Source organism: Scleropages formosus, chromosome 9 (genome assembly GCF_900964775.1).
Source record: "Scleropages formosus chromosome 9, fSclFor1.1, whole genome shotgun sequence".
NCBI lineage: Eukaryota > Metazoa > Chordata > Actinopteri > Osteoglossiformes > Osteoglossidae > Scleropages > Scleropages formosus.
In genome coordinates, this window is record NC_041814.1 from 17858079 (window position 1) to 17881051 (window position 22973).

The following is a 22973-nucleotide window of genomic DNA, read 5'->3' on the forward strand; positions in this document are numbered from 1 at the left end:
CGAACAACACTGAAAGCTGGAAGTGCTTGGCAAGTAGTGGCAGTGCTTTCATATTTGAAAACCAGCGATGGGTCTTCAAATGTGTTTTGAGAGAGTGCCAGTTTTGAAGGCTTTTCTTAAGGCTGTTGCTCTCAGGTGTCACTGCATTACAAATCTGCTGCCCGGTTCTCTTGTGTTTGTGGATGCCTAAATCACTGACATTCAGACCAGTCTTTACTGAGACCATTCCACCTACGTTTCCCTTTCACTAAAGCCCAAAACATATATATACACATACATACACACAGGCTGAAGCCACTTGTCCTGAGCAGGGTCGCAGCGAGCCAGAGCCTAACCCGGCAACACAGGGCGCAAGGCTGGAGGGGTAGGGGACACACCCAGGATGGGACATCAGTCCATCGCAAGGAACCCCAATTGTGACTCGAACCCCAGACCCACCAGAAAGTAGCACCCGGCCAAACCTGCTGCACCTCTGCGCCCTCAATACCCAACTTATAATAATAAATAAAAGTATTTCCCAGTTCATTTGCAGTTCAGTGGTTGACTAAAAGTGTTTCTTGCACAAGGTTTGGTGTTTGCTGAAGACTGGCTGACCTGTAAAAACAATGTCATGAGTTAAAACTGGAGTTGGCTTGGCTACACTTGGGATGGAAACTTTTCCATCTGATCATAATGGACTAATCATACAGCAAGAAAATAAACACCTGATGATAAAATATGCTACTAAAAGTCACTGCGTAACAGTACTTGGAAATTTCAGATTTTTTTGTACCATTTCATCCCTTGTCTGATCTGAAAATGTCTTGCTAGTTATAAAAATATACAATTCACTCAGTAACGATCAACAAAAATATCTAGCATCTCCTTTGATAACTTTTTTTAGTTGTCATAGCGACGTTCCAATTTGTTCTCATTAATGTTTTTTTGTGGTGCAGTACTAATGCATACAATAACAAGACAGAAACAACAAAGAATACATTTATTTTCTGAAAAATCTGTGCCAGAAAAAAATTTCTGCCATATTTATGAAAAAGCTTATAGAAACAATCATGCAATTTTACACAAAATACACAAAGAAATTTGGTTTAATTTTTATTTCAAAAAGCTATGTTCGAAAAACCATTAACGTGATGTATTAAAAATTGAAGGGTTATAAACGATGGGCTTTCATCTTTTATTTTCCCCTTTTATAATGCTTTTAAGCCTGGGGGGATCAGGAGGCATCAGGAGGCTTCATGTCCTCATTTAGGCTCTACTGATTGGTTCCCATGTGACAAAACTACCTGTGCTACAGCTCAAAGGAATCCAGAACACCTTTTGTATTCTCCTACCTTGTATACAACTAATTGAAATCTAGCAGTCATTGTCAGACATGGAATTGTTAGGAGCATTGGGCTTTCCCTTAGCACTGGCTTTTCTAACTCAGGTAATGATCTGAAATGTAATTCAGAAATGATTAGGATGTATAGCAAAAATTTTTTTCATGCTTTAATTTTGCTTTTTTAATTTTCAGATTCCTTGGACCTCAGCAGAAGGTAAATTTTAACTTATATTTGTTGCGATGTTTTCAATGCAATATGCGTGTAACATAAATTAACAACATTGTAAAGCAGTTAATGTTTCATATTCTATTGTATATACATAAATTTGAATACAATATATTTTAGCATTTCCTATTAAATCAACTGTCTGCTTTGTCATTTTTTTTTTTAATTTTCAATAAAATATAATCACATGCTTTGAAACTTTTCTACATGTAGTATTGTAGCCCTGGAGATGTTGTACAATCAAGAAATGACAAACTTTTGAGCAATTCAGTATGATTGCTCACAAACTAATCAGCAATCACTACTGAGAAACACTGACAAAAGCTAAAAAAAGACAAAAATATACATTTGGATTTTTAACTACATACTTTGGCAAATATTTAAAAATGAAAATGAACTAAACAAATTTAGTAAATTGTACTTTTCTTAAAAAGTCCTCCTTTGTCTCTTCTTCTTCTCTTTCAGATTGTTCCATTACATACATAACATCCAAAGAAGCTTCTTCTCTTTCTCTCAAATGGAATAGACACCCTAGAGCTACAAGCTGCTTTCTGGACTTGCGGGTTGCAGGCATTGTAGATGTGCCTCCAGTTGTGGTCACTCTGAACTCCTCGGTGACAGAGAAGGATGTCTTTGGTCTCAGACCAGCAACAAAATACAATGTTATTCTGAAATGCTTTGAATTCTACACTGTTATATGTCAAAACTCAACAGTAGCAACTACAGGTAACAACTATGGACAGGGGATGGATAGAACAAGGGTCGCTATAAGAGTCTATATAACGACTATTTTTGTGACATTACTTCTATAAATATTATCTTGAAAATAGTTTTGCACAACATGCCAGACACAAGGGCAACTTATTTTACTAATACAGCTAGAAATAGCGACCGATGCAGCTGGCGGTGTCGCCTTAGGGCCGTCGTCTTGCATTCTGAAGGTTCTGGGTTTGAAACCCCCTCCTGTTATGGTACCCATGATCAAGGTACCTATCCTGACTTGATACGGTGAGAACATCCTGCTGTACAACTGGGTAATTGATCAAAAGTCACCTTGAACAAAGGTGTCGACTTAGCAAAAAAAAATTATTATAGCTTTTCACATACAAATGCTGTTAGTTTAAAAACAGCTGTGTTGCTCCATGTTGGATGGGTGTAATGTTTGAACACAGAATGGAGGTGGTTACAAAACAACCATGCTAACTTTTTCTTTCGACAGTCCCGGGCACCACTCAGATCACCTTTATCCGGGCGATATCAAGCACTGCCATCAAGCTGGAATGGGCCAGTGTGTATGGGGCTGAGCACTACTATGTGGTGGTTGAGTCCACCGCGAAAAATTCACCTTATAGATTCAATGGGAGCTACACCGTGCTTAGAGCGATGGTTGGGGGCCTGAAGTCTGCAACATCTTACAACTGCTCTGTCTATACTGCCAACATCGGTGGAATGGGGGCGAGCAGCAAAGTTTGGACAATCACGACGTGTAAGTGGCATATTACAATATCACCTTGCAATCTGAAAGCCCCAGGTTTACAAACCCCCTCCTGCCGTGGTACTCTTACTCTTAGTCAAGGTACCTACCTTGAACTGATACAGTAAAAAAAACCTGCTATATAAAGGGGCAAATTGTTGTAAAGTTGATTAGATACAGTGCCATTGCATGGTCCCTTAGACAGTTTTCTGGTAACTAGATAATAAAAGCACTGAATTAAGAGTGGAAAAATATTGAGGAGAATCGTGTTTAGTGCAACATATTCAAACTTGGTATAGAGTTGATTAAAATCCAGAAGGTTTGTAGACTTTCAGTCATGATATAGCCTAGTGTAAACTGTCTTTTCCCTTTCCCCTCAGTGATAAGACCACCTGTTCCAGTCACTGTAACTCAAATAGAAGAAACGACAGCTCTTGTGAGCTGGGAACCAGTGGAGAAAGTAATTTTGTACAGAATAACAATAAGTGACCAAAAAAACATAGCGCTCGCTAAAGACATAACAGCAACTTTCATCAGCATTCCAATTGCACCGTGCACGACTTACTATTTCTCAGTATCATCTTACAACCCCTTCTTGGAGACAGGGGAGCCCACTAACACGTCCTTTACTTCAGGCTGTAAGTATCTCGAGACGACCTCTAGAAAATATTTCAAAAATTGACGAAAACTCTCATTTCACACCTTCACAATGTGTAATTTTCATTGGATATTAATATCACAAAAATATTTTCTAGAGAATGTGAAATACAGGAAGGCCTGTGGCTAATTATAATAATAAAATTAACTGAAAATGGCCTCTGAATTTTTATCCCCGGTACGAAATGGTTAATAAGAATAGAGTTATTTGTTTGCTTTGAGCCTGCAAAACAAGTCAGAGGTTTTATTATTAACGTCTGCCTCTTTGCTATCACTTACAGTTTTAAGGAAGACCATAAACACCTCCGTGGACTACGGGTGTGACAAAAGTATTGCAACGGTGACGTGGGGGAAGGTCTCCGAGGCCGAATCCTTTCGGGTCGTGGCTGTCGACAGCCACAACACGAGCCTGTCCTGCACCACCCAGTCTACGAGCTGCGAGATCACGGGCGTGCGGTGCGGCCAGTGGTACACAGTACACGTCACTGCCGTCTCCAGCAAATGCAATAGCATGACCTACAGCCCCGTCTTCTTTGAGACAGGTGGGGTGCATTCATACTGTCTGAAATCCAGTCGCAACCGGTTGCGTTCACGGCTACGTCGCGCTAGACGTTTCCTCTGCAAAAGGTGCTCACTAACCCTTGTGTCAACTTACCGTAAAGCGGGATAAAGAAAGTAAGGCTGGTCGTACCGGGGTGACTGTATACGTTGAGTGTTTGTCTTTCTTTGTCACTCTTAAATTCCAGAACTGCCAAGCTCTGAAATATAACCGTAAAACAGTAAAACTCTGTGGAGCACTGTAGTAACACACACCTCAAGTATAGTATGATCTGAAAAGCAATATTTGATTTTATATATTATATGAGCTGGGACAGCTGGAAGCATAGGGGTTAGAGCCACTGCCTCTGGATTCAAAGGTTGCAGGTTCAATCCCCACATCCAGCTGTAGTACCCTTGAGCAAGGTACTTACCCTAAACTGCTGCAGTAAAATTACCCGGCAGTATAAATGGATAAATAATAATAAGCTTGTATTAAGTGTAACCTTAACATTTTAAGTGTCTTTGGGGAAAAGTGTCAGCTACATGAATAAATATTTGAAACAGGCTGAAATTAAATGTGCATCCCCCCCACCCCAGCGCCGTGTGCCCCGACCAGTGTGAACGTGTTCCGCGAGTGTTCCAGCAACTTGATCATATTATCCTGGGCACCCACCAACAATACTGACTACTACAAGGCCACCAGCGTGGACTCCTTCGGAAAGCCCATGACCTGCGTGACCGGTGAAACCGCCTGCTTTTTCACCAACACTGTCTGCGGCCGCGGTTACCAGTTTACTGTCTATGCCACGAGAGGGATATGCAACAGCAAGGAAAGCGTTACGGCCTTTGTGAAAACAGGTAGGCCCTCCTTCAGTATGAAGTTCCTCATAGTCGTCAGTTACTCCATCCGAACACTCCAGTAAGGTGAGAAGTGTTTCAGTCAGACCCATAAAGCTCCCTTCCATCATTACTGTCATTAGAATCAGAGGTCTTCTCTCGTATGTGTGTGTAAATATTGCAATGCAAGAAGGGCATACAGTTCTTCCAGGCTGAATCGCTGAGACTCTTGTGCCTCTCTCAGCCCCCTGTGAACCGGACAACGTGTGGATTACTTCGGAATGCTACTCCGACACCCTGGTCAACATCTGGGACATGGCTGCTGGCGCCAAGCTGTATAGGGTGGAAGCCATGGGAAACACGCCCACTCGCAACATGTACAGCTGCACCTCTACCGGCAACAACTGCTCTTTTTCTGGGGTGCAGTGTGGCGAGAGCCTGTCGGTGTGGATCACCACCTCGGATGAGGACTGCTCCAGCGGAAAAGCTCTTGGAAAAGTGGGCACGACGGGTAAGGGCTGACTTTGTGACTGCCCACTGTCTCAGAAAGCACCTCTTTCTTCTTATTTGTAGTCTGGATAAGTATGCTAAGCTCTATACTTTAACAGTAGGGAAAAATATTTCAGTGAAACGTCAAAAAGCAGTATATTTGGTATGCTTCAGATGATTTTGATACATGAATAGCTCTGTGGTATATGTTTCAGTATGTATAGCATCCACACACATGCACTTTCTGAACCGCTTGTCCCATACGGGGTCGCGGGGAGCTGGAGCCTAACCTGGCAGCGCAGGGCGTAAGGCTGGAGGGGGAGGGGACACACCCAGGACGGGACGCCACTCCATCACAAGGCACCCCAAGCGGGACTCGAACCCCAGACCCACCGGAGAGCAGGATCCGGTCAAACCCACTGCGCCACCGCGCCCCCGCAATAGGATACATGTACAGTACATTAAGAAATGTACAGTACATATTAATTATTGTTGAATCGTAGATCGGCTCACTTCCGCATACTCAAACGTTGCGCAGTTTTGCAATGGTGATAATAGGAAACATTGAAAATAGTGAGGCTACATGCTAGCTTCTCGATCGCATTTTCTCTGTTGTTCCCAGTGCCCTGCATCCCCCAGAATGTGTCTGCGGTTCTGGATTGTGCCAGCAACTCCATCACAATGCACTGGGAGTACAGTCACGGTGCAAACTTCTACATCGGCTCGGTCGTGGGGAGGAACGGCACGAAGCTCACCTGCAATACTACAGACACACACTGCGTCATCCAGGGCCTATCCTGCGGACAGAACTACTCTGCCCACGTGATCGCCGAGAACAAAAAGTGCAAGAGCAACGAGAGCATGCGTGTCATCACAGGAACTGGTACATCATCAGTGGAATCTGAGCTCCGTTAGTCAGCGTTGTCCTGAGTTGGGCTCCAGAACGTATGACATACACTGGCTCCTCATCTTACAAATGGTCAATTTGTAATTTTTTAAAAGATAATATTTTTTTAAAAAAAATTCAGAGATGTAAAAAGATATACAAGATCATTTTTTTTCTGCTTATCCATTTTAAGTTGCATTTTCCTCACTTACCTATTTTTAAAACGTTTTCTGTTGCAGCTGTATGTGACCTGTATTTATGTGGCCAGCCGATAGGTGTCAAATTCAGATTCAAATTTTATTTGTCACATACGCGACCATACTTAGTAGGACGTGCAATGAAACACTTTTTCGACTGTCCATAATGCAGACTAATAGTCGAGATAATAAAAATGAGGCAATACGAATAAAGTAGAAATTAGAAATACATTACAGAAATGTGAAGAGTATATAATGATAAAAATAGGATAAAATAAATAAAGTAAGATAAAAATATGGTGCTAAAAATGTGGAATAATAGAAACATAATAAAAATGTATTAGAAATATATAGCAAAATAGAGAATAAGATTGATTCCACTGTGCTTATAACTCATGCGTGGTGTTTACGAGCGCTGCTGATCAATAAGGTAGAGGAGCTTGCATAGCAGGTCTGCCGGCAGTGTAGCAGTCAGAGCCGTTGCCTTGAACTTGTAGGATACAGTGTCAAATGCCATCACAGGACACTTCCATGAGGTAATTGCCCTGAATTGCCTCAGTAGAAATTGTCCAGCTGTACAAATATTGCACATGTTTATAGGATAAATTGGCAGTAAGTATGGACTGTGTGAAGAGCATATATTTTCATTTTTAGTCATTTTAAATTAGATTAAACTTCAGTGTAGCTTGAATTTGGAAAATATTACTATAACATTGTTACAGACCATTTCTTATTTGTTACAACCATTTATATCTGAGATTTTTACTTATTCGAAACTGCAAATAAATTGAGGGATTTCTGTCTTATTCAGATTTTATTGACCATGATTAAGCGCTGGAAGTAAAATTGGAGTTGTGAACAATATGAATTCCCTACAACCTTCTGGTCTCATTTGCGTTTAGAAGATGAGGAGTCAGGGTACAGGTAGTCCTTCACTTATGAAATATGCGATTTACGACAACCTGGACGTAGAGTGGCCATTATGTCAACTGTATTATATTATTTTCCAGTTTGAGACATCTGACTGCCTATATGTTTCACATTTTAAACATAAATCTCCCCTCTTGTTGTCTTGCCAACAAGGCAACGGATTATTGGTTTGCATCTCATTTTTCTTAAAGTTCTCTGGTGAAAGAAAGGGACAATGCTTGTCTTTAAGAAGAGATAAGTGAAAGAAATTCCAATGAGGGCAGCCACATTGGACAGGCAGCTCAGAAAGCTCACATGGCGCAAGCACTTCAGAGTTTACTCTTACAAACTGTTGACTTGCGTACAGATCTGAGCCGCCTTACAAAGAATCAGAAGGTGAAGAAGTTAAGACTTGCTGTTTCGTTGACCATGGGTTGACTCTCACTGTAACTTGTCCCTAGATGAGTTTACTCTAGGAATAAATTTACTCCATATCAAATTAAACTATAGAGGAATAGCAATTCTGCACTAGAGTATAGCAAGATACCTTCAGTGGAATCAAAGCTTGTCCTTGCCGCTCACCGCATTAGAGGGGTTTCAGTAACAGGAATACATTTTTGGGATTGTTCAGCAACAAATTGCTGGAAACTAAGGCATTTGCCGTGTAAATGATAACATGTGGTCATCTTGTCCTCTTCTACAGCTCCATGTGCCCCCGCTAATGTGACCGTCCAGATAAACAGCATAAGCAACCATGCTTTGGTGTCCTGGAACGCTGTCCCTAATGCAGTTTCCTATACGGCGAAGGCGGTGGGACAAGATGGGAACGTCATATCCTGCAACAGCAGCCTCCACAGCTGTAATATCATGGGTTTGCGCTGCAGCAGCTTGTACAATTTTACTGTCTCAGCCCAAGATGCCACCTGCCAGAGTCCTGAGAGTGCACCGCTGCAACAATATACAGGTAATGTTGAAAGCTCAGTGGTGAAGGCAACAGCCAATGTAGCAGATAGAGTCACAACCTTGCAATCAGAAGGCCCAAGGTAGAAATCCCTTCCCTGCTCCAGAAAGCTTGATCAAGGTACTGCGCTGACACAGTAAGAATACCGAACTATATGGGTAAATCTTTGTAAGCAGCTTTTTATACATACCTAACATTCTAATTTGCATTTGACAAACTAATCAGTTATATAAATAATGTAAAATAGGAATGGGGCTGGACCAAATGTTGTGTTAGGTATGGCTATGAGATTGCTATATGCAGACATGTTACTTTAATGGAAACACATTTCTGCATGTCTAACAGTGTTAAAAACCATATGAACTGTTATTTTATGTGTGACTGACGTGCGATAACACCTGGACCGGAGCAGCACGGTCGAAGGCCCATAAAGTTTCTCCTTCATTGTGACCATTACTGAGAGGTGCTACCAGGGCGCTGACAAAAACCTCCAAATTAGTAAGAAGATTGTATTTGTAAGCCCCATTTTTCCAACCAGATCAAATCACTTGTTTGTTAGTATTCATATAGAATACATTTACATTTATTCATTTAGCAGACGCTTTTCTCCAAAGCGACATACATCTCAGAGAAAAATACAAGTAGCCAGAGAACAAGTGGGCTTTTCTACTTTTACGTTTTAAATTACTTCTTGCTTATAGATATTTTAGTTGGCACATCTGGAAGCTGATTTTGGAAGCTAATTATCTGTGTGCAGTACAACTGTTACTCCGATTCTGCGTTCTTATTTCTTAGCCTTGTGGTAGCCAAATTAGCACAAAATGTCTATACTAAATAGGGGCGTGGTGGCGCAGTGGGTTGGACCGGGTCCTGCTCTCCAGTGGGTCTGGGGTTCAAGTCCCGCTTGGGGGTACCTTGCGACGGACTGGCGTCCCGTCCTGGGTGTGTCCCCATCTCCTCCCCCTCCGGCCTTACACCCTGTGTTGCTGGGTAGGGTCTGGTTCCCCGTGACCCCGTATGGGACAAGCAGTTCAGAAAATGTGTGTGTGTGTCTATACTAAATATAAGAATGAACAAGTATATTTTACTTGAATTAGACAGAAATTGCTGAAGCACTTACCCTCCTCATGTTCCTGCAATTACCAGCACTTTGCTCCATTACAGTATCTGCCTCGATGTTGTATGCCTTATAGCATAACTCACAAATGTGCAGTCACACCATTTACATCTCGTCTTCTGCCTCCCTGTCCCCACTCAGGTCCGTGCTATTCGGGGAACATCACGGCAGATGTAGACTGCAAAGCCAATGCGTTCAACGTGCAGTGGACGATGTCTTCAAGCAAGTACTGGTACACGGCTTTGGCCGCAAGCCATGACGGTCACAAGGCCTCCTGCAGCACCAACAATACATCCTGCATCATCCAGGACCTGCAGTGTGGCCAGATCTACAGCGTTACAGTCGTCATCTCCAACACAAGTGGAAGCATCAGCTCCCCCTACCAGATCCAGTCAGGTAGGGCTGCCATGCGGCATCCTGCCTCCCTTTTAGGCCTGTGTGTGAGACGTGTCCAATAACACACTACGAGCACTAAGCGGACCATCAAAAGAGGCGAGTGCACACCTCCTGCTCAAGGCAAAAACCGTGATAGCCAGAGAATCTGGTAGCCTGTCACCTTGTGGTCAGGGGACAGGTATGCAACCTTCACTGCACCGACTGTCTGTTATGCTGTGACATGCAGCAAGATGCTAGCTCATATGAGCAAATCACAGTCAATGTTATTTTTACTGTTGACTAAGTGACTGTTTAAGTTTCCCTGCTGGGAGAGATGGGCCTCACGTAACCAGGGTCTCACATAATACTCTCACTTCCTGCCTTTCCTGACAGCATTATTTTCTCGACACTTCTTTTTTGAGTTTCCACTCATTTGAGCCTGTCAATTTAGTGTTGATTTTGTGACAATTACTTTCCCAAAGAAGCCCCTAAATCCATTTTATACTGTTCACAATACGCACGTTTCCGAGTCCATCTTCTTCCTGAACAACCTGTAGCGTGACATATGTAGAATTTTAATGAACGTAACATCTTTTTTCCTTTTGCCACAGTTCCCTGCATCCCAACCCTCAGTGATGTGAAAGTGAACTGCCACTCAAATTTTGCCTTGGTTCAGTGGAAGAAGTCCATGGGGGCTAAACAGTACAAAGCTGTTGCAGAGAATGCCCAGGGGAACACCACGTACTGTAGCACTTCCAACAGCAGTTGCATTGTCTCAGGGTTGCAGTGTGGGCAGCTGTATAGCGTCACGGTGATTGCTTCTGACCAGCAATGCAACAGTGGCCCCAGCAATGCCATCCAGCCAGGGATCGGTGAGGATGGCAACTATACCTAAGCTTCCTTCTACTATCAGTGGACTGTTCTGCCACTAATGACTCTTTGCTCTCCATCCCACCCCATACCCTGACCCTTCCACATATGCCCTTGCTGCAGTCCCATGCCCACCCACGAATGTGTCAGCAAATATGATCTGCGGGAAAAATACAGTGAGAGTGTCATGGTCGCCCAGCTATGGTGCGTTGAATTATACGGTCATGTTGAATGATAAATTGTCCTGCACCACTGAAAGCCTGAGCTGCGACATTGGAAATCTACCCTGCGGAGGGGTGTACGTGGCCACGTTGGTGGCCCACGGGAGTATGTGTGACAGCCTTCAGAGCACGGGTACCCGTTTTAACACAGGTCAGTCAGACACATCAGGATATAATTGTGCAATTTTTCAGATACTGTACCTGTCACAAGGACGAGTATGATGAGTATCCTCTGTTGAGCTTCCCTGTAAGTTTGCCTTTGTCCTGATCAACACCTTCAGAGCCTTGTGCACCCAAAAACCTGAATGCCAGCCTGAACTGTTACAACAACGAGGTGACTGCAACGTGGACCAATACATGGAAGGCTAATTTCTACTTGGTGGAAGCCATCAGTAGCAACGGCCACACAGCAAGCTGCTCCTCGGTTTGGAGCAGCTGCCAGCTCACTTCCCTGTACTGTGGGCAGAACTACACCATCACCGTCAAAGTCCACGAGGCAACTTGTTACAGTGCAAAGAGTACTTCTGTTAACATCAGAACAGGTAACACCACAGGCCATTCAGTTGGATCTGACAGAACCCAGAGGTCTATTCCCACATGGAGTGCTCCTTAAATCAGAGGAAGCACTGCTGTTCATGTTGCCTAAAATATCCGTTATGGAATTTGTTGCTCTTACAATATTAGTAGAGCCTACAAAATCAGCCAGTATTTAGTATGAGGGGACACATTTTGTTCAAACTATCACTTTGGAGGTAAACTCCCCTTGGCACAATGTTACCCTCTACACGGTAACTCACAGGGAACTGTTCTTGTTTCAGGAGTGGTGTGCAATGCCGATCACTCTGTTTAAGTTACTCTTTACACTGAAGCCACACCCAATTTACAGCAGCCAACATAGTGTTTTGACAGATTTACTGTGACTTACCAGGTGAGTGTCTTTCTCAGCACCATGCACCCCTAGGAATGCAACCACCTACCTTTACTGTAACATGAGAGCCATGACCATATCATGGAAGGAGAGCGATGGCGCAGACTCCTACATTGCCACAGTGGAGGACGACCGAGGGTTTTTCACCAACTGTCAGGCGATGGGGACCAACTCTTGCAATGTGACTGGCCTGGATTGCGGCATGATTTATAAGGTGAATGTGGTGGCGTCCAATGGATACTGTGACAGCGGAAAAAGCTTTGGGAAAGAAGTCCACTCAGGTAGGTGGAGTCTTCTCAATAAGTCTATTTGGTTAGAGGGTAACCAAAGAAAAGAAGCATCCTCCCCTTATTCGGAGGAGATGTCGTTCAGCTGAGTAAAACACATCGATCAAACACATTCTGGAGGATCAGACAACCTCTTACATTTACATTACATGTACATTTATTCATTTAGCAGACGCTTTCCTCCAAAGCGACGTACATCTCATAGAAAATACAATGTGTGCATTACATTAGCAGAAAGAGAGACATAGTTGCAGACGTGTGATTCTTAAGGTTACTTTCTTTCACTATATGCACCAATGTTCTTCACACGAGTAGCTGCGTAAAACTTTATCCAAATATCGATGATACCTACTCACATTCCTGATAATTTTTTTAAAAAATAAACATTGACATTACATTGCAGGAGTAGCTGTGTGAAGGTTTATCTATTGTTTAAAAGGTATATTACCTTATTAGTAAAGAGATCAACAGACTTTTCTCTTCTTTTTATGGGCTTTGTTGTTTTATGAATCTGTAGTGCTGAGCCAAAGCAATTACCTTGGAGGAAAAGTTGTACTGAGCCAAAGAGTAGAACAATGTGAAGTACTATGAGGTTTAATGCACACTGGAATCAAGTTTAGAAGCAAAGTGGTTATTGTGCGTTTCCTTGCCTCACAGTGCCCTGCGTAGCCACAAACATTAAGGCCAACCTGGACTGTGAGATAAAAACAGCAACAGCGACATGGACCCCGAGCACCGGTGCACACTCTTACATCGTGAGTGCCCAGACGCACTCGGGCCACATGGTTACCTGCTCTACCAACGAAACCACGTGCGAGATGAGCGGACTGCTTTGTGGGGAGTTCTACTCGGTATCAGTGCTAGCAGTGGGCCAGATCTGCAATAGCTCAGCCATCATGACCAAGCAGCTGATGACCCGTGAGTGGGAATATGTTATACAAACATCATAAATTCAGGCACCTCTCTTTTCCTCTTAGTTGCTAGAATTGTATGGAGTGATGATACATCCAGGTGTATTTATCTGTTTTATTGCCATCGTGATGTCAGACAGCAGTAGCCAGTCCTTTTCAGTGTGATGCGTGGCTTGCCTCTCACCAAGTGTGACAATTTTCTATACTCTAAAATGCCTCTACATCTTTGAAATATGTCAATAATTGCACTGTAATTATGCAAACCTAACATGGCTATACATGTTACTTATAGGTGCTTGGTTTATATCACTTAACTATGGAGACCATTGCATTCTTGGTATTTGTTCTGTGTTTACAGAACCCTGTGTGCCACTTATTGCAAAAGTCGATTACCGACAATCCACTGGACAGATCTTCTGGCACACAAGCAATGGGGCCTCATCATACAGTGTGGAGGCAGTGACCAGCCAGGGCTTACAGTCTACTTGTAAGACCAAAGACACCAACTGCACCCTCCACTACATGTCCTGTGGCCAAGTTTACAACATTACCGTCACTGCCATCAACGATGCCTGCAGTGACATTGTCACCTCCGACCCCAGCAGCTTGGCCACTGGTGAGTCGCCATCATGTTCCTTTACGTCACAGGTTCTCAACCTTCTTTGTACCTGGACCTCTTTGACGGCCTGGTAAAACTTATGATCTCCTTTTCAGAATAATGTATTTAAATGCATAAAATAAAATACACAGGATTGCAAAGTGAACCAGTTATACTGAAATACAGCTGTCAAAATATTTAAAAAGCAAAACAAACGACACTTATTTTGAAGTAGAGGTTAGTAAGAATTGGTGGCATATTGTCCTTTGTGTGTGTGTGTGTGTGAGATACTACCCTGTGGTAAAACCCTGAAATCACAATGTCTGCAGAAGGTCAGTGGTTTAACACAGGTTTGCTGATTGTGTTTTAGAGCCCTGCCCACCCACGGTTGTTCAAGTCCACTTAGACTGCAAGACCAACGAGGCCGAGGTATCGTGGGAAGAGAGCAGTGGGGCCGTTGACTATGTGGCCATGTTTGCTGAACAGAATGGACACACACTCTCCTGCAACACCATGGGCACATCCTGCAGAGTGGGTCCTCTCCGCTGTGGGACAGTCTACTACGTTGGCATCCAAGCCTTGGGGCTCATGTATAACAGCTCAGACAGTACCCTTGCCCCACTGGTCTCAGGTCAGAACTCAAAACCATCATTGTTAGTAGTATTATTTTTCAAAGGTAGATAGGCCTATATATTTGAAAAACAAGAGCAAAATATTCTACTGTCATGAATTTTCATCTTATTTATGATTATTCCCATTATTCTACTTTAATATAAACCTTATTTATTTTTAATATTGTTTGAAGTTGGTAAAATGAGGAAATATGTCTTGCAGAGTATTTTATATTTATTATATATTTACTGTAGGATTTTTTAACTCAGATTAATAGTGAACAAATCAAGGGAGATGTGTATACCTGCTATCTTGAGTACCCATGTTCACCCAGTTCCATCCATATATTTCATACACTCATCCTCAGTCATTCCCACAACGATCCTACCTGGTCCCTCCCCTACCTGTCCTCTGGTTGCTCCCACATCCATCTTTTCCCCAAGTACAGCCATCCCTGATATCCAGAACACACGATACGCCCTGGTACATCTAAGATCCCTGACCCCTCTTACACCTATTTCTGGTACTTCCCATGCCCATCCCCTACCTCAACCATTCAGTCCATCCAGCAAACATCCCAGGTCCCAGACAAAGTGATCCCTACTTCCTCCTACACTCATTCTTTGTCTCTTATTCACCAAACCCAAGTCCCTCAATCAGCCTACCAAAGTTCCAGAGAGGAGAGAGAAACAGAAAGTTCACGACACTAAGTAAAGATTCTAGCAGAGGAAGGTCCCTAACTGGGTTCTGTCCACACGTCCAGGCCCCTGCCCTGCAGACAACTTAGATGCACATGTAGACTGCAAGGAAGACACGGCGCTGGTGTCCTGGAGCTTCAGCGATGGGGCTGAGTTCTACAGGGTGTCTGCCAGGAGTACCAACGGAGACACTGCTTCATGCGAAAGCCTTCCTCCTAACCTCAAAAACTTCTGCATCCTCTCCAACCTAACCTGTGGAACTAACTACACCCTCCACCTGGTCTCTGCCAACAAGCAGTGTGAAGTCTTATCCCCAGATGAAGTCTCCATAGAGACCAGTGAGTCTAACTATGAGGAGGAATCTCATCTGCACTTTACTCAAAACTATCTTCAGTAAATGCTCCTTCACAGCGCTCTTACACTAGCCACTACTAGCCACTCAAGTGCCATCAATCTACCTCCTTACTGTAACTCATTCACTGTCCATCCAGTAGTATGCTCTTTATCTTCATCTCCTAAAACATAGATAAACCACCGAGAACCTACTGAGCAGTATAACTCTCAGTACATCTTGCTATACCATAACCGCTGCATTACCCACCCAGCAACATACCTTTGTGCAACCCACTACCCATCAGACCACACATGCTGTCTCTCTTGCCTGCAGAACCATGCCCTCCAACTCGAGTGGACGTAGACTTGCAGTGTGGGAACAATTCAGCGGTCCTGCACTGGTACAAGAGTGATGGAGTGGAGCATTACGTTGCCAGCGCAAAGCCAAGCGTAGGCATGAACTCAATAACCTGCAACACGACCACCCCTAGCTGTGTCTTCGCCAATCTGGACTGTAAGATGAGTTTCGCCTTTACTGTGACAGCCTACAGCAAGCAATGTGAAAGTGAGCCCAGCAAGCCTGTGGAAATCACAACAGGTGATTACACACACTCTCGTACTCTGTTCTTCCTGTCATCTGAAGTCTTTTCGGAAGCAATTCTTAAAACTGTAACGTATGTTTTAAACAAAAATTGCAATATGTGCAGAATATTTCACACATGCAGCAGTTAAACATTATGACAAATATATGTGACCCCAGTGTAATGAAGCATTTGTTACGTGCACAGAGCCTTGCCAACCCCAGAGTGTGACTGTCAAACATGCGTGCAACAATGACACCATCACGGTGCAGTGGCAGAACGTAAGGAGAGCAGACTATTACATGGTGACTGTGAACGGGGACCTGGGATACGTGGTGGAATCCGAGACGCCGCACATGATCCTCGAGACCATGATTCTATGCGGGCAGAGCTACACCATCAGCGTGAGGGGTTGGGACAACAACACCTGTGACGGGCCAAGCAGCGACCCTGTAAAGTTCAGAGCCGGTGTGTATCAGAAACTCTCGTCTTCAATGGAACCTGTTTCCTCATGGTCTCATTCCCTGCAGCTCCAGACAAAAAATAATACATTTCCGAATTTAACAGATCTCCAAACAGCTATTGGAGAGTCTTTAAAGATGAAAAAAACAGAATGTGTATGAACTCATAGGTCATATTGTAGGGAACATTATGGAACCTAAGTTAATCATGGACTCCTAACTTCTGCTATTGGTGTGGTGATAGAAAAACAAAATAGGTCCTAGATTATTTGAATAAATGGATTAAATTAAAAAAGTAAATGCACGTAAAGAACGATAAGAAGGGTTCTGTCCATTGCAAAGGAATTAAAAGATTTTTGTTTATTAATTTTTGAAAGCTGTTTGTCCAGTGCAGGTTCGTAGCAATCTGGAGTCAATCCCAAGGCAAGGGTACATGCCGGACAAGAAGTCGGCTCATTACCAGGCAGGCAGACACACACACGTACAAACACACACAACCAATGGCAGTTTTGCAGAACCAGTTCAAGAGAACTCACAACAGATATGTGTGAAACTTCTCACGGGCAACTCTGGGGACAGACTGAAACCCATAACCCTAGAGCTTTAAGGATGCAGTGTTAACCGCTACGGCATCATCCCGTCCCTTCAATGCCTTTCAATAATGCAAGAAAATCAGTGTGAAACCTACGGTGTGTTGAATCACATAACTGCCTTTTTATGACAGGCTAGAAATTTCAGTGAAAGCTTCTTCCACACTTTTTTCCTTAAGATTTTACCACTGTTACTTTATTTTTGTTACATACTGATGTCCATGAGTGAGAAAAGCGGTAGCTTTAAACAACTAAAATTTTTTGTGTAGTTTTATGGCCTGATTTAAAAATGAAATTTAGCACACTTTAACTGCCATTTGACAACTGGCCAACATATTGGCGACTCAAACCGTACATTTACACTCCGTTTTCAATCAATGGATTGATCCTGGCGAACAAGAGCAGCCTTTGGAACAGGTTCTGTCTGAATGGGCCGGATGTGGCTGCTCAGCCTGTGTGCACTTCTATCCTCAGGTCCATGTGTTCCTCAGACAGTGCAGGTCTACACGCAGTGTGAGAACAATATGGATGCTGTGGTCTGGGGAGAAAGTGAGGGAGCTGAGTCCTACACGGCCATGGCTGTGGGGCGGCACGGCCACATTCACACGTGCAACACCACAGAGACCAACTGCACGTGGGACAACCTGCACTGCAGCGATTCCTACACCATCAACATCGTCGCTGTCGACTCACAGTGCCACAGCCTACCTAGCAACAACTCCACCATCTACACAGGTATGTCAGGCAGCAGGTAACATGCTGGCTCGAGCTGTCACTTTGTGATCGAAGGATTTGGGTTCAATCCCATCTTTGGCTGTTTAACCTTTAAGTAAGGTACAAACACTAATTTTCACCGATAGAAAATATAAATCTGTACAAATGAGTAAATATTTGTAAGTATTTTAGTATATAACCCTATTTGCATTTTAGGCTGCCTTAGACAAAGATGCCGGTATATAAAGAATACGCTGAACTGCATTGCAGTGCTACTTAGCAGATGCTTTGATCTAAAGCTCTGTAGCTGTGGTTCCCCTGCCTAGCCATTTTTATAGCTGAAATTTTTCTAATAAAGCAATCAGTGCTTAGTAACTTATCGGGAGAGAATAAAAGACAGGTCCTCTTTTGGAGCTTGACCATTAAGTTGTAGTCTGTAGCCCCCTAACACGCTTCTTCTCCCTGCTCGAAACTTCCATCTAATTTGTGCCTTTTCCTCTAAGACTAGAAGGATTTCCACCCTAAAAATGCTTTCGTATGTCTTGACCGCAGCACCCTGTCCACCCCATGGTCTAAAGGCCACGCTGAACTGCTCGAACAAGGTGGTATCTCTGTCTTGGGATGCGAGTGAAATGACCACATTTTACACTGCGGCCATGTATAATGGGTCCCAAAAGATAGTGGAGCTCAGCACCAATGAGACTCTGGCATACTTCTCAGAGATATCCTGCAGCCAGCAGTACAGCTTCACCGTCACAGCCTGGCGCAACGAGCAGTGCAGAAGCACCCCCAGCTCACTGACATACTTGACCACAGGTGGGCTGACTGCTTAACAAACTCGTGAAAGGACGTTCGATACTCTACATGCACCAAGTTACAGTCATTCAGTAATTTTTTGACAAAATTTGGTCAATAGAATCAAAACTGGATTTAAGCATCTTTTTCAATATCCCAGGTTGTTTTAAAACTGCTACAGGCGGGAAATGTGTTTCTCTCCATTCTCAGAACCCTGCAGCCCCAGTCATGTCGTCCCAGTGATTGATTGCATCTCCAGTAGCGCCAGTGTGACGTGGGCGCCCGTCAATAAAGCGATGTATTACGTCGCCACATTCCAGAGCGAGGATGGTCAGTCACAAAACTGCTCATCCCCCCGTACGGCGTGCAGCCTGCCTACGCTGCCTTGCGGCAGGACATACTCTGTGTTTGTCACAGCCGTCAATGACCAGTGCAACTCCATCCCCAGTATGCCCAAAATCTTACACACAGGTAAGGCCGAACCTCTGTATGCACAACATGTGCCGGAAACCCTCATCATCATCCAAATTCATTCTGGAACTGACAGCGTATCACCATCCCCAACTCTAGTACCCTGTGTCCCGGAGAGTGTCAGCACCATGGTGGACTGCATGGACAACACAGCCTTGGTCTCCTGGAATCGCAGTGAGGGGGCACTGTCCTACAGAGCCATTGCAAAGGACAGCACAGGAATCATGGTCTCTTGTGAAAGTACCGAGCTCCGCTGTAAACTCCTCAGCTTGCCGTGCAGCACCGCTTTCGCCGTAAACGTCATTGCAATGGGTCTACCCTGCTCCAGCTTCCCCAGCGTGACTGCACACTTCCAAACAGGTAACACCCAAGTGTCTGACCCAGCCCTGACAGGACTTAGCAGGGCAAAAAGCACAGGCAAATAACTGGCATCATCACCAGCTAAAGTCTTCATATGCAAAAGTCAGTACAAAGTTTGGTTTTTGGGGGTGTCGTGCTGGATGTTATAATGTTCACGTACTGTTCACGTGTAAGACGGCACGGTGGCACAGCGAGTAGCGCTGCTGTCTCACAGTGCCTGGGTGGTGCGAGAGGATGTGGCTTTAATCCCCGTTCAGTTTGTGTGGAGTTTGCATGTCTGTCTGTAAGGGTTTCCTCTGGGTGCTCTGGTTTCCTCCCACAGTCCAAAGACATACTGGTCAGGTTCCCCCATAGTGTGTGAGTGACAGAGTGTGTGTGTTCCACTGATGTGTGGATGAGTGACCCCTTGTAAGTAGTGTATCTAGCAGTGTAAGTCACTGCGGTGAATAAGGTGTGTGAGCTTGTAACACTACATAGAGTTCACTGGAAGTTGCTTTGGAGAAAAGTGTCTGCCAAATAAATAAATGTAAATGTATTGATCATTAGTGGCTAATCCAGCCTAAATTGTAATAATGTCTATGTTAACTGTTATTTGCACCTGCTATGCAGTGAACAATTGAGTAGAACTGGCTTTTCATTGATGTAACTGCAGTGCCCTGCATCCCGGAGATCAACAGCTTGTACCTGGACTGCTTCACCAACTCCCTGCTGCTGCAGTGGGATTATGTGCATGGAGCCACATCCTACACGGCGCTAGCTGAGTCCCACAACCATGTTGGCACCTCCTGCAAGAGCAACGACACAAACTGCGAAATAGAGGGCCTGCTCTGCGGCCAGATGTACACTGTGAGGCTGCTGGCTTCAGACGAACAGTGCAATAGCACCCCGAGCACCGGCCAGAAGATTGCGTCAGGTGAGCATCCCTGACCTAAGCAGAAGACCTGTGCTCCGTGGGTCTCCTGAATCTGACAAAGGCAGCCAGACAAACACAATTAGCATGTATATTTCTCATTGACTTGAACAGAGGATTTTACTCAAAGACACTTACATAATATGAAGTGGGGTTAAGTACTTTCCAAGCTCCTTTTTTAACCTGCAGCCATTCTGTTTGTAAGTCTTGTGCTTTCGATCATCACGCTGCCTTTTGTCCTGGAGGCAATGCCACGCTAAAGTGTCACCTTGTGTGTACTATACAACCCTAGCCTGAGCATCCTCTGTCTCTCTTGTCCACACCCAGTACCCTGCATCCCGCAGAACGTGAAAGCGCAGATGAACTGCTCCGGAAACATGGCCTACGTTGAGTGGGACGACAGCAGCGGGGCTGAGTCCTATGTGGTAAATGCCTTTGGCATAGGGGGCTATAACAGCTCCTGCAGCTCCACTAACCCTGCCTGCCAGGTGCCCGACCTCCTGTGCGGCGACACCTACAACATCAGCGTGGTGGCCGTCAGCCAAGACTGTAACATTTCCGAGAGCAGCGCAGTGGAGTTAGAGAGCGGTAAATTATGAGAGTTGACTCTGCCAACTCAGCAGAGACAATATCCGTCTCCTTTGTCGCATCCTTCACTATAGGAACTCCCTGTAGCTGTATGTGGACAGCACGGTATTCATCTGTGCTGCATGTATCCTTGTTTAATGTATATAAGGTGTAATCAAACCACTCTAAAACTTTAGCTTCATTTTGAAATTTGGGAAGAGCAAAAAAATCATGGGCAGTGCATTCTGGGGAATATTTTTTCCGCTTTAAGCTGTGGAAAAATGGTCAGTTGTCTGGACCATGACAATGCTCCTTCACACACTGCTGTCTCTATTGAAGAATTTTTGAAAAAAATCAAGAAATCTACACACACATTTTCTGAACTGCTTGTTCCATTTGGGGTCATGGGGAGCCAGAGCCTAACCTGGCAACACAGGGCATAAGGCTGGAGGGGGGGGACACACCCAGGACGGGACGCCAGTCCGTTGCAAGGTACCCCAAGCAGGACTTGAACCCCAGACCCACTGGAGAGCAGGACCCGGTCCAACCCACCACGCCACCGCGCCCCCCATCAAGAAATCTAGTTTTAGAAAAATTAAAGTGAAGCTGAAAGATGAAAGATTTCATAACACTCAAGACATCGATAATAATGTGAAGGTAGAACTTAGTCATGTCACAGTTGAATGCTGCCAGTACGGTTTCCGAAAATGGCAAGAATCATGGAACAAATGCACATCATCTGGGGTAGAAAAATTTTAAGAGGATCACACATGAAAATTATGTCTTGGAATGTTTTGGTCACACCTTGTATATTTGTTGTTTTTCTTCAACACTTTCATTTGTATATAGGTGAAATATTGTATACGATAATTTTTTAGGCATGTATGATATTATCTGAATGTTTTTACCTGTTGTGTTTTTTGTTGTGTTATGCTATGCCTGAGTTTTTTGGTTAATGCAATGAGCGATTTTGCATTGTGTTCCATAGTGCCTTGTGCCCCCGAGAACGTGAAGGCATATTACGACTGTAATGCAAGAGAGGTGGTGGTGTCCTGGGACCCCAGCTTTACAGCCACCTCCTATTATGTCATCGCTGAGGCTGCAGCAGGCTACAACTCATCCTGTAACACCAGTGACACTATGTGCCGTTTTGATGACTTTTTATGTAGCATGCCCTATAGCATCTATGTCATCGCCACAAACGACATCTGCTCCAGTCTAGAGAGTGATACAGTCTTCATAGAGACAGGTAACACAGCTCAGGGCGCTGGACCCAAGTTTGGGGAGGATGCTTGGCTCTTTGACCTTAGTGCTAATGGTGGGACCCTGCTCTACAGCCGCGTGTGAGCCCGAGAACGTGTCCGCAAGACTCGACTGTGACACCAACACAGGCGTGGTGACCTGGACGGAAGTGGATGGTGTGGACTTGTACAATGTGATGGCGATGGGGAGCAATAGGCACTTCATCACCTGCTCCAATGTTTCCAGTGCCTGCTGGCTGCCTGGCCTGGAGTGTGACCAGGTGTACAACCTGACTGTGACCACCATAGATTATGTGTGCAACAACAGCAATGCTTACCTGACGCTGGAGACAGGTGAGCGCATTTTCCACAGATCCCCAACTGACTCTTGAGCGGAAAGCTGAGAAGGCTTTTAAAAGAGAGATGCAGGTATCGTTATATGATCATTTTTGTTGGAGTCACCTTCTGAAATTGTCACAGGTCTAGTGCTGCATTATATCTTTTATGATATCAGTGGCATCAGTGAAATACATAAATTTAATATCTAAAATAATTCAGCTTTAAGAAGCTCCTGGGACAGCCTAAGAAACCTGGAAACTCCAGTGTAATTCCTTGAACTCTACCCTAAATGCTGCCTCTACCCTGGCTATAAACCTGTCCATGTTTGCTTCATACTTCAGTGCCCTGTGAGCCTTCTAATCTGAATGCATCGACGTGCGTCTCCAATTCCACCTGGGTGACTTGGATTGGCAGCAGCATGGCTCAGTCCTACGAGGCAATGGGGAAGGGCACTGATGGCCACGAGGTGTATAGCATCACGAACACCACCTCCACCT

At 44.3% G+C, this 22973-nt stretch overlaps 2 protein-coding genes across 2 annotated transcripts; both read left to right on the forward strand.

Annotated features, from left to right (window-relative positions):
* The first annotated feature begins 2930 nt into the window (after positions 1–2930).
* Positions 2931–10884, forward strand: LOC114911283 (fibronectin type III domain-containing protein 7-like). Its single transcript, XM_029254849.1, has 7 exons — positions 2931–3033; positions 3960–4220; positions 4816–5076; positions 5300–5566; positions 6167–6427; positions 9756–10010; positions 10601–10884. The coding sequence occupies exons 1-7, from the start codon at positions 2931–2933 to the stop codon at positions 10882–10884; spliced, it is 1692 nt and encodes a 563-aa protein (XP_029110682.1).
* A 5019-nt stretch (positions 10885–15903) lies between these two features.
* Positions 15904–20928, forward strand: LOC108935389 (fibronectin type III domain-containing protein 7-like). Its single transcript, XM_018753961.2, has 8 exons — positions 15904–16045; positions 16236–16480; positions 17571–17814; positions 18346–18609; positions 18799–19059; positions 19159–19299; positions 20072–20332; positions 20657–20928. Exons 1-8 carry the CDS (start codon positions 15904–15906, stop codon positions 20926–20928), a joined length of 1830 nt encoding a protein of 609 aa, XP_018609477.2.
* Positions 20929–22973: the final 2045 nt, after the last annotated feature.